Raw genomic sequence first — 12536 nt, 5'->3', positions numbered from 1 at the left:
ATTTTTTATATTCAAATGTGGAATTTCTATATACATTAAGCCCTCAGCATGATTTCTGCTTCTGATGTGCTAATGAAGTATTTAAAAATTATACAAACAAACATCCATTAATCAGCATTTTATTTTAGAACACTCTGTCTTAATACAATAAATATACAAAACTTCCAAACCACCGGAGACATGCAACATTAGAGGGACAGATGGAGGGCATTTATATAGAACCATGACAGTCACCATGATGGCAGCGAAATATTACTATACTCACTGACAAAATATACAAACATCCCTACATAAATAATCCAAGTCCCAAATTACAAGTCACTGAGGAAGGATTTTCCAGTGTTCCAACTTCAGTTTTAAATAAAAACAGCCACCACTTAATATTGTAGACTAAAAAATGACATGGGTGCTTACACTGTAAAAAAAACCATTTCATGATTCTGATAATGGTAATGTTAATATGAAGCATAAAACACTAACAAATGCCAATCTTTTGCTGGGGTGAAAATGTGACTATTTACCAATTTTGTTAATAGAAAATATAAGAATTTAAAATCCCAAACCTTATCAATCTGCAAGCATTGCCCTCATTTTAATGCACATTTATGTCCTTAAAAAACAATTCTCTCATAAGCTTATATTAACCCAGATAACTGAATTTATAACAACATTTTCCTCACTTACACAAAAAGATACTGTTGGTTGTAATTATTCTTTGCTATTTAACAATGGAGAGTTCTGTAGGATAAAGGTATTCCTGTACTTGAAGGAAAGTATCTCAGCATTTTTCAAAAGTCTCTTATGATGTAGCTTTCATTTGCACTTTTAAGAAAAAGAAAAATGAACTTGAGATATAAATTAGTAATGGATATAGTGTTCTTGTATTTTGTGGTGAACATTTTCAATATATGTAAAATCCACACTCAATAGAGCACACAGATGAAACAAATTTTCAATAATACTATAGATTCTGAAAAACTACTGGCTTATTTGGTTGAGAAAGTAGGTGGAGATTATCACTGATCAGAAATATTCACAAACAGCTTTAAATTCATACTCTGAACCCTATTTTCATCAAAATAAAATAGATTCCAATTACTTCAATAAAGTCCCAAATAAATCAGATGGAAACACCACTGGAATGGACCTATGTCACCTAGTAGCACTATCATGCGAAGCTTTTTTCTTAAATAGTAAGAACTCATCATCCAGCCCCAGCATGGACTTCATTTTAACTTCAGATTTGGGAAGAAGAATAAAAGTGATTTAACCATTTGTGCCCATATGATTTTTTTTAAGGGATGTGCATTATCAAATAATATAATCCAATAAATGATCCTTATTTAAAATAAAGTTGAATAAATCACTATTATTCTATAATTTTAAATTAGCTAATTACTTGTAAAACACAGTATCATGACTTTACAAATGTACTGAGTCTCTTAATCAGTATTAAAGATGGTTCAAACTTTAACCCAAATATAAGAATTCCTGTGCTGCATAGTAATAATTTTAAAGTGATTATATTCATAATTAATGCATTCAACTGTGTATTTTCTTTCTCGGTGCAAATTAAATGTTTTCTTTTTTCTATTACTAAAAATTTTTAATATATTCAGTCTGTCTCAAAATTTGAAAAACTGATATGTAGTAGAGATTCAATTATATGTAAAATGCCAGGGTCTTTTAAAATTTAATGCCACTAGAGATGAGAGACTAAAAAAATCCCTTAAATACTGTACGTTCTTTATGGACAGGGAGTTAAGACTAGACTTTAATACCTCTGTTAAAAATTACACACATACACACACCCTCCACAAAAAGAGCTGCCAAACGTATTCTCAGTTCCATGAAAAAGAGTAGCCACAGAATATACCAAAGTTTCATACAGTAATATTTTACTATGATATGAATACTGAAAATTAAAAAAAAAAAAAAAGGTATTCTCATCAGTACATTCTATTCCATCAATTTTCCACCTTTTCTTTTGGATAATGCACTACATATTATATTCTCATATTGCACCCCAATACACTTTTATTTAAAAGAAACTATTACAGAAAATCATTTCTAAAATTTTACAAATGACTCCCCTATTGTACAACCATAAGCAGTGCAGAACCCAAAATACTAATTATTTTCATTTAAAAAACGTAGTGCCCATGCAAGATCATAGAATGATATCAAAATATCGGCTACTCTAAAGAAAGAAAATAAAAAGATACAACGAAATGCACATAGGCTCTTCACCTGTGACTGAAACTGCTAATAAAGCAAGCCAATCTAAAAATCCACAAGTCTCTGATGGTCTATTTCTTGCAATATAAATAAGAAAAAAGAAATGAAGCATCTATTTACTGCTCCAATGTGTAATCCTTAAGCCTAAGATACTTGAAAGAATGACTGCAGCTATTACTAAGTACATTTTTAATCATAAGTACCATATTAATTTTAGTGTCTTGTCACTGAAATAATTTTCAGAACATTCATTGCCCCCATATATGGAGAACATTTACTTAGCATGTAATATTTTTTTCTGCAAAGGGGCACTAAAATCTTAAGAAACTGTTAGGTAAATAATAAGACTAGGAAGTTTTTCTGGTTTTTGCCCATGCACAATAGGAGATATACATGCTGTGTGTACTGAACATAAAAATATTTATAGAATATAGTAAATGAAGAAAAAAAGTACAGTCAAAAGGTAATAGTGTATTGTTTGAAGATTCTCTAAATTTGGTTACCCTTGAAAGCACTCTGAGCTGCACTAGTTGCTGCAGAGGAAGCTGCATTTGCAGCTGCGGTCTGGACAGTTTTGTTGGACATCACACCTGATGCGAATTCTTGCTGGGCCTTCTCAAAACTAGCACCTGTTGTGCGATATAGTCCATGTACCTACAGAGGCACAAAAAAGCAGAAGATGGTAAGTTGTCATCTATACATTCACTTTCAATAGCATTTATATATATGAGGAAGGGAGAAGGAGAGGGAGATAGAAATACCAATGATAATTATCATTGATCAGCTGCTTCCTGCATCCCCCCACTGGGTATCAAGCCTGAAACCCAGGCATGTGCCCTTAGCCGGATTTGAACCGGGGACCCTTCAGTTCGCAGGCTGAAGCTCTATTCATTGAGACAAGCCAGCTAGGGCTCAATAGCTCTTTTTTTACAACATGACTCAAAAAAAAGGGAGTAGATTCTAGGCACGATTTCTAAGATCAAAAACATCAGCCATCACATTGACACAAAATATTGTATTTAAATATTTCCTTAACATAGATTTTCCTTTTAATCCCCAATGCAGAAAAAATTATGCCTACACCAAATCAAAAATAATTTAAAGAACTTAATCAAATGAAAAAAGCTTTATTTTCTGCTGTACCTAATTAGTTTGACATAACAAGATACATTCTGACTTTAATACATTAATTTACTACCCTAAACAAATCAAAGAAATATTTTATAATGCTTTATCTACTTCTGTATTGGAGATATATATACCACTGACCATATTATAGTCCTATGACATAATTTTATCATTTAATGTACCAAGTACTATTTATTTATGTCCTCAAAGATACTTCTGCTATCTATTCTGTATACATTTAACATTTTGTGAATGGTCAAATTTTAAAGGATTTACAAAGAAACAATTCTGTGAACTGTCTGTCCATACTGATTTATCACCAAATCTTGGGATTTCTTATAATGAGTAAGGTTTTAAAAATACTCTATTAGCATGTGTTTTAAGATGTATAAACGATGAAGCACATCAATACATACAACATCAGCCACTCAATACAAATTTGAGAAAGGAAATAATAAAGCAAATTAGAACAAATATTTATTATATGCCTACAAACTTGGGGGGAGAGAGAAAGAGACCGAAAATTAAATTTGTAATTATACTACACTGTGATTAGATCTAAATTAGAACCCTGAATGAAATGCAATCAAAGCAGGTTTGGAGGATGGGGGCAGTACATCAAAGTTAGTCCTTTCCCCCAACCTGGATAGGAACTAGTAATTATAGAATAAATGTCAAGTGAAAAAAAAGTAGAATGAGTCAAAGACATTCAAGTTAAGTATGAATACTAGGAAGTCATTTCAAAAAGAATAGAGAGAATAGGCTGATTTGGGATAGTTTCCAAACAGTCATACATTCTTACAAATGTTTACTGAATACCTACTCTAGGCCTGCCACAGGCAGGTGATGATTTGGTTTGGAGCTCAAGAGAGGAATGGGCTAGAGACATGGGCTTGGAAACCACTGGCATATACATGGTAGCTACAGCTCTGACAAATGAAACTGTCCATGAAGAACATGAAGTAGAGGCTCCAGTGCGGTTCCAATTCTTGCGGTTATCCTGCTGGGGCTGAGTACTGAGTTCCATGGAAGCATCTGACCCCGCTGAGCTTCCCAAGCTGCTTAAGCTTTAGAAGCTCTTTCTCTTCACCTAATAATATTGTTGGCTCAACTATGACAGAGTGATAGAGAGGATTACTCTCAACACTGTTAATTTTCATTCACACTAAAAGATGATATTTACATTTTGCTACCAATCCTTTAACAACCTTGAATCCATACAAGATTGATATAGGTACAGTATATTCCTACAAACCCAATCAACATAATACAATGAAGCTGAGAGCTTTTCAGGACCATCAAAAACAAACTGATGTTTGACATTGACATAAGCTATGATGATGAGAGGAGATGTTATAGTTCTTTAGACATATATTCTAAGTGCTGGACCCTCATGACAATGGCCATACACATCAACTGAGCAGTGAAAGAGGACCATGAATTTAAGTATTGCTTCTAGGTATGTTCTAGAACAGTGTTTCCCAAAGTGTGGTATGCGTACCCCCAGGGGTACAGGAAGATTGGTAGGGGTACAAGTTGCACCGGAGTTTGGTGGGGCTATGCATTGCCCCGTCCTTAGCTGCGCCTAATTCTACATTCTCATGAGTACAAGGGGTACTCAGCATTACAAAAATTATAGAAGGAATACACATATGTCAAAAGTTTGGGAAACACTGTTCTAGAAGAAGAGGTGCTCACTTTGGTCTATGATGAATCAGTTAGAAAACTGTCCTCCATAGTACAGTCTGGAATAGTGAAGTATTTGAATATTGTAAAGGATGGTCAAGATATTAAAAAGAAATTATACTAAATTTAAAAAATCACCCTTTTGTCAGAAAATCTATAAACATAATAAATACTTCGAAGAATATACCATTGGTTGGTCAAGATATATTTTAAGCTCGTGTTCCTGAAACAAAATTCATGATGACCTTCAACAAAGCTTCTAAAAGGATCACAGTCTACTTCAGTAATGGGAGCTTTTGAAGGACCATTTAAAGAAAGTAGTCAGGTATCTGAATGACATAAAATATGACAAATGTGGAGCCTGGCTTGAGTGGGAGATCATGCTCCAGTACTGTTTTCCATGGCTGGATATCAATGTTAGCAAAGTAATTTCTAATATAAATATTCACTTCTACCAGTTGCTAAGAAGCCCTTCTAGTATTCATCCTAAAGTAGGTCAAATTTCAGTGTCTACTGATTTACAGAAAGTAGATCAGTTTGATCCATTTACAGTTCCAACTGTAAGCTCCATCTGCCATGAATTAGATGCCATTTCTACTAATGAAGAGGAAAAAGAGAACAAAGCTGAATCCGATATCAAACACAGAACCATAGATTATTAGACCAATCTAGGTACTCACGTAAAAGTATTTGAACAGTTTCTTGAAAACCTGGATAAATCCCCAAAAGAACTTCAAGAAGATAACAAAAAGACTTCCAAAAAACAACAAATCCCCTCCAATGTGGATAACTACTACCTTCAACGATGAATCAAATATTTCAAGAGATATTAAATAAATATGGCAGAACCAGGAATGTATTTTAATGCCCAAAGCAAAATTTCCTTTTCTTGAAAAATAACTGTTAAAAAGATATTGTACCTAAGACTACCAAAGAAGAATGTACAGTTCCTGGAACAATATTGGGAGGAATAAGTGGATTGCATATAAATTTGTAAAATTTAATTTTATACCAAGTCTAGGGGCCCAGTGCACAAAATTTGTGCACTAGGGAGGGGATCCTCAGCCCAGCCTGCCCCCTCTCACATACTGGGAGCCCTCAGGGGATGTTCTACTGATGGCCTAGGCCCTTCCCCTCTGGGAGCAGACCTAAGCCCCAGTCTGGCCTCCCTTTGTGGGAGGTGACCAGGCTGATCAGGGGAAGGCGCCAGCCCCATCACCCTGCTGCTGCAGCCACTGCCAGTCACTGCAGCCCCCAAGGTATTTTCATCAATACAGACTCCAGTCCCTGCACCATGAAAAAAATGAAAACTTTCTTTAAGCATTTTCAAGATGTGTCTTTCAGTGGATATGACATTTCTTTATTTTTCTTTTTATCCTCACCTGAGGATATGTTTCCATTGATTATTTCCCCTTCCCTCTGATTCCAGGCTCAGCCCCTTCCCAAGCCTAAAGCCTTCGCCCCAGGCTTTAAGCTTAGGAAGGAGACAACAAGTGCCCTCCCCCCCCCTCCCCCCCGCAACTCTCCGATTGCAGTCTCTGCCTCTTCCCATGCCTAAAACTTCCGGCTGATGGCCAGCTGGCAGTGACCTGGGTGCCAAGGAGGTTCCCAGGTCCCAGGTATGTATGCAAATTAACCACCATCTTTGTTGGGCTGATTTGCATACTCACTCTGATTGGCTGTGGACATAGTGGAGGTATGATCAATTTACATGCTTCTCTATTATTAGGTAAGAAGATAATTTTAAGATTTCTAATATAAATACTGACTTCTATTGTACAAGTTGCCATATAGAGAGGTAACTGAGCAGTAATACACCCAAGACTTTAATCTCAGCTCACTAGATATAGCCTCCATATTTCTGGAGTGAATATTCTAGGTGAATGAGGGCTTTATTCTTAAGTTAATTATACCTAAAGTGTATATTCAGTCACTTCTTTGCTTACTGATATTTTTATAGGTCAGGCCACATCCCACTGCCCTTCTTTTAAAAATAGTTTTAAACTGAACATCTAAACCAAAACTTTAATTCAAAAGATGTGTTACTAGATAATAACATTAGGGCCTAGTATTGTTTATAATTGTTGCAATTGTAGCTCCTAACTATCAATACTTCCCTTAACAGAACAACTGGAATGATTAGATTTGTCTACATCATAAAGCAGCAGCTTAGAAAAACTAACCAACTTTACCAACAAAAACCTATTATACTTATCAAAACACTTGAACTTTCTATATATCCAGATACTAACATTTAATTTTAAAGTTTTTATTTCTTCCATTGTCGATTTTGTGTGATAGATTCTGAATTGTCAGGTTTCTTTGTCTGATTGTATAACCAATCTAAACAAAACAGTCCTTCAGGTTTGCATTCTACCTTCTGATAGACTCTGGGAAGCAAGCTATCAGGCTGGTACTTTCTGTGATTCATGAAAAATTTCCTTCCTTTGCATTTTCTTTAACATTGTTTTCTCTATAGCAACACCATCTTTTAAAAAAAATCTTTTGGTTTATATAAAACACTTTATAATGCAGTCAACACACTGAAATGTCTTGCATTTCTTTTTCTTTTTCAACTTTTTGAGAAGAACAAAGACTATTGTGCAATTTTTAAAACATCACACACGCAAAGTAGGAGTAAAGTCAAAAGTACCAAAGTCTATTTAAGACACCAATATTTAAGAGGTACCCACAGCAACAAGGAATGATTAGGAGAGGAAGGGGAAAAAACCGAGGACCCTTTTACAGATGTCAAGGGAAGAAAGCATATTAAGGAATGAAGAAATGTCAGGGTAAAAGATAAAAATATCCAGGTACTCCTAAATTCTTCTGATATAGTGGTGCAAAGCCATGCAGTATCATTGTGGATCAAAGTGTGAAAATGTTAGGGAGAAAAAGATAGGCCTGACAAGTACACATATTGGTAAACCCTAAAAGTTCTTTCTTCTAGTAACCATAGCACCATTATAAGTATAGATTTTTTCTACTCTTCTTTTCAAAATCACATTTTTTTATGGAACATAAAAATACAGATACAACTCCTATGTTCAAGCAATTATCTCACAGTGAGTACATATGATTAGATTCTAGAAAATTAAGTACATTATACTGTAGAAATCTAATAAGCCTTTACCTACTAGACCAGTCACAATGCAATGTAATTACAAGTTCACTAGGTCCTCCCAAGTTTATAAACATGTAATAAATAAACATTTGTTCTAATTTGCTTTGTTATTTCCTTTTTTCAAATTTGTATTGAGTAGCTGATGTGATATATTTATAGGCTTCATAGTTTAAACATTCAAAATAAAATTCATAGCCACACAGAGCACAGAGGCAAAATAAAGGTAGACACTTTCTCAATAGTCTATCTATATAGGCCCAGAGAGCCACCTAGAGGGAAAAGACTACATAAGTATTCAGTGCATAATGCTCAAAACCTCCAAACACAAGAATATTTGCTACTCTGTCTCTGGGAGTGTTCCTCAGGATAAAATAATTATGTAAATACGTTGCACTAATAAAACTTAAAATTAATTTTTAAATATCTGCATATGGGTCACTAACAAGATGCAATTCCAGAAGGGAACACTGCTTCCTTAATATAGCTTAAAAATATCTTAGTGTAGACCGGGTGGTATATGACAAAAAAAAATTATATAGAAAGTAAAGAACCATGTTACTTATCTTAATCAAAATTTTCCAAACATGTTTTCATTAAAGCTTATAAAACACCATTTCAATTATTCATGCTTTTATTAATAAAAGACCCCCGTGGTACCAAAATTATTTTACTTTTATAAAAGCTGGGAAAATATAAACTAGTTTTTGAAATATTTTTATTCTTATTTTGAATTTTTAATAAACTTATGGATTCATAAGCCTAATTTTTTCTATCAACCATTTTCATCAAATCCTTTATAAAGCTTCTCACCCATAGATCAAGGTCAGATATCCCCCTTCTGCCACTTCTTGAATTACCAACTTTAGTTTCATGCAATTGAAATCCCACTCATCCTTTGAGGCCTACCTCCAATACTGCTGCCCTCTTTCTGCGTGAACTAGCTGTGTTTTCCCTATTGTGAGTACCTCCTTTAGAGGTACATCTTAGTACATCTTTTTTTTTTCTCTGTTTTTTTTTTTAAATATATTTTATTGATTTTTTTATTTTGCCCCCCTCCTTCCCTCCCACACATCCCCTCCCTCCCCAGAGTTTTGTGTCCATTGGTTGTACTTATATGCATGCATAAAAGTCCTTCGGTTGATCTATTATCTCTCCCAGATCTTCCTCCCCTCCCCGCTGTAATTTGACAGTCTACTTGTTGATATACTGTTCTATATCTATCTTTTGGTTCATCAGTTTATAATGTTCTTTATCATCCACAAATGAGTGAGGTCATGTGGTGTTTCTCTTTCATTGATTGGCTTATTTCACTCAGCATGATGTTCTCCAATTCCATCCAGGTTGCTGCAAATGATGAGAATTCCTTCTTTTTTATGGCAGCATAGTACTCCATTGTGTAGATGTACCATAGTTTTTGGATCCAATCATCTGCTGACGGGCACCTAGGCGGTTTCCAAATTCTGGCTATTGTACAATAGATTGTGCTGCTATGAACATAGGGGTGCATATATCCTTTCTGATTGGTGTTTCTAGTTTCTTGGGATATATTCCTAGAAGTGGGATTAGTGGGTCAAATGGGAGTTCCATTTTCAGTTTTTTGAGGAAACTCCAAACTGTTCTCCACAGTGGTTGCACCAGTCTGCATTCCCACCTTAGTACATCTTTTAAAGATGCAAATTATGCTGTTTCTTTTGGAGGGCTTATCTACATGTCTGATACTTCACATGCTTTTACAATAGTTTCTTTGGAGAAGAACTCATTTCCACTTATTGTTACACCCTTTAAAAGACATAATTTGTGGCAGAAGCCCCTGAATAAGTATTTGTTTCTTTATCTGCTAGGAATTAAACAAATGACCTAAAATTATCTTCGTTATTAAAAAGTTAGCAAATAAATGCAATACTGCTCTAGTAGACTATATGTACATGTGTTACAAGGTAAAATGCTTAGTTTGTAATTATCGATACCACAGAGGTTAATTTTTTAAAAAGTGAACGTACTACTTCATATCTACTAAGATGGCTATAATTAGAAAAATGAAATACAACAAGTGTTGGCAAAGGTGTGGAGAAATTGGAACCCTTGCTGGTGCAGCCACAAGATGACTGCCCCCATGTGGATACAAGATGGCCGCCACAAGATGGCCTGCAGGGGAGGGCAGTTGGGGCGGTACCAGGCCTGCAGTGGAGGGCAATTGGGGGGGGGGGGCACCCAGGCCTGAGGGGAGAGCAGTTTGGGGGGATCAGGCCTGCAGTGGAGGGCAGTAGAGAAGGGACCAGGCCTGCAGTGAAGGATAGCAGGGGAGGGACCAGGCCTGCAGTGGAGGGCATTTGGGGGGGACCAAGCCTGCAGTGAAGGGCAGCTGCGGGGAACCCAGGCCTGCAGGGGAGGGCTGTTGGCCAGGACCAGGCCTACAGTGGAAGACAGTAGGGGAGGGACCAGGCCTGCAATCGAGGGCATTTTGTGGCGCGGGGGGGGGACGGGGACACACACACGACCATCCATTCTCAACTATATACTTTGAATTCCCTGAATACACCATGCTATTCTCTGCAACTAGATATCCCTGCTCTCTGGTACCTACTTATCCTCTTCTTCCCCCTTAATCCTTTACTTAGGAACTCCTTTTCATCATGATCTCTCACCCAAGACTATACAAAAAGACTTCACTACTAAAAGATCTTCAAAACTTAGATGTCCCTCCTGTGTGCCCCCTATACTTGGCCACAAAATGGCCACTAAATCACTTTGGAAAGCATCCCCTATGATATATGTGGAATAATAAAAGAATTGTCCAAAAGAATTGTCCAAATAATAAAATAATGGGTCAGTCTATACTCTCCAGTTACCAAACAAACACTAATCTACAATAGATGTTACTGTGAAGGTGTTTTGCATATATGATTATCACCTATAATCAGGTCACTCTGAAAAAAAAAGAATATCCTAAATGATCTGGGTGTGCCTGATCTAATTAGTTAAAGCACCTTATGAATAGAACTGAGGTTTTCCTGAAAAAGAAAAAAATCCCACCTGTGGATTAGAGCTTCAGTTTCTGCTTGAGCTTACAACCCTTCCTGACTGCCCATCTGTGGGTTTCAGACTAATCTGGCCAACCACATAAGTCAATTCATCTCAATAAACAGCTATATTCTGTTCTGTTTCTCTGATGGAACACTGACTGATACAGGCACCTACTCAACAAAACTAAAGAAAAGAATATTAATTTTAATTGAAGCCCTGTGCTATGCAATTTACATTCATTATTTTATTTAATCCTCACATCAACCCTATAAAAAGTTATTCTAATTCCTTTTTTCATTATGTGTGTGTGTGTGTGTGTGTGTGTGTGTGTGTATGCCTATCACATGCCAATCACTGCCAGTCACTGTTCTAAATGTGAGGAATACAGCCTGAAAGTACACAGACTAGGTCCCGTTGCCATGGAGCTTAGAGTATGGGTGAAGACAATGAACTTGAGCGGTTATAGAAGCATGCTTCAGTTCATACAGCTGTATGTGAAGATGCCAGAATTTTGACCTGAGTTGTGTGGTTCCATAGCTCTTCTCATTTAATTCCATTACAACAAGATATATTCACCATGACGGAATTTAACAAGCTGGGTACCCAGAAAATGTACACTATAAGGTACATAAAGTGACTTATGCCCAGATCCCAATGTGTAATACAGACAGCAAGTTCCCCAATAAAACAGAGGATGACATAATCCCTAAGAAAGATTCTGCGGAAGAGACAGGAAGATTTGAGCAAATGCTGGAAATAACACTAGTAGAAATGAAGCAACCTGAAAGTTGAGAAGCATAGCATGAACAAGAACTGGGGCAAAGGAAGGTGCAGGATGTATTTTTAAGAAACTGAATGCATAGTAAGTACAGTTTGACTGGAGTAGAAAGTCTGGATCAGGAGCTGTGAAACGGACTAGTTCTAACTCCCACATTCACCACAATTCCATTTCCCACCCCATGTCCACTTCAAAAATCTTCAGAGTGCTAGGTTTGTTTGGAGATCTTTTTTTAGATTAACATAGTAACTATATATAATAGCTAATGGACTGAAGAAAGCCGGAGCAGGGTGTGACTGGTAAAAAAAAATTCTGGATTAGCTGAAGTTGGAAATGGAAAGGAAGAAAACAACAGAAAGATAGTTAAAAAAAAAAATCTAGGAAAGTAATTATAAAGTAATGGAAGCACTGAAATTAATAGTCAAAGTGATGACACAAATGTTAAACAGAACCATCTGAAAAAGTATCACCTTATTTATAGTAGGTATTTAATAAATATTCCTTTTTTTAAAAAAAGCTTGAGATAAAGTTTGTATAGAATTTAGCTTTTTAAAGTGG

General features: G+C 35.9%; 1 protein-coding gene and 1 pseudogene across 6 annotated transcripts in view; one reads left to right on the top strand and one right to left on the bottom strand.

Annotated features, from left to right (window-relative positions):
- SCAMP1 (secretory carrier membrane protein 1) overlaps positions 1–12536 on the bottom strand; it is an 84311-nt gene that overhangs the window by 29374 nt on the left and 42401 nt on the right. For 4 of the 6 annotated variants that reach the window (XR_006739758.1, XR_006739759.1, XM_036410732.2 and 1 more), the window contains one exon: positions 2742–2892. Coding sequence is in view for 4 of the 6 variants with exons in the window: in XM_036410732.2 (XP_036266625.1) it covers positions 2742–2892 (151 nt within the window). In the remaining 2 variants the exon portion in view is untranslated. Of the gene's footprint in view, positions 1–103; positions 2893–12536 lie in introns of those variants that run through there. The other 2 variants (XM_036410733.2, XM_036410731.2) reach the window with 1 other exon arrangement.
- On the top strand, positions 3971–6011 carry LOC118702952 (annotated as a pseudogene).

The sequence above is a fragment of the Pipistrellus kuhlii genome, unplaced genomic scaffold (genome assembly GCF_014108245.1).
Source record: "Pipistrellus kuhlii isolate mPipKuh1 unplaced genomic scaffold, mPipKuh1.p scaffold_m20_p_4, whole genome shotgun sequence".
Lineage (NCBI taxonomy): Eukaryota > Metazoa > Chordata > Mammalia > Chiroptera > Vespertilionidae > Pipistrellus > Pipistrellus kuhlii.
This window is presented reverse-complemented; position numbering and strand designations above follow the sequence as displayed.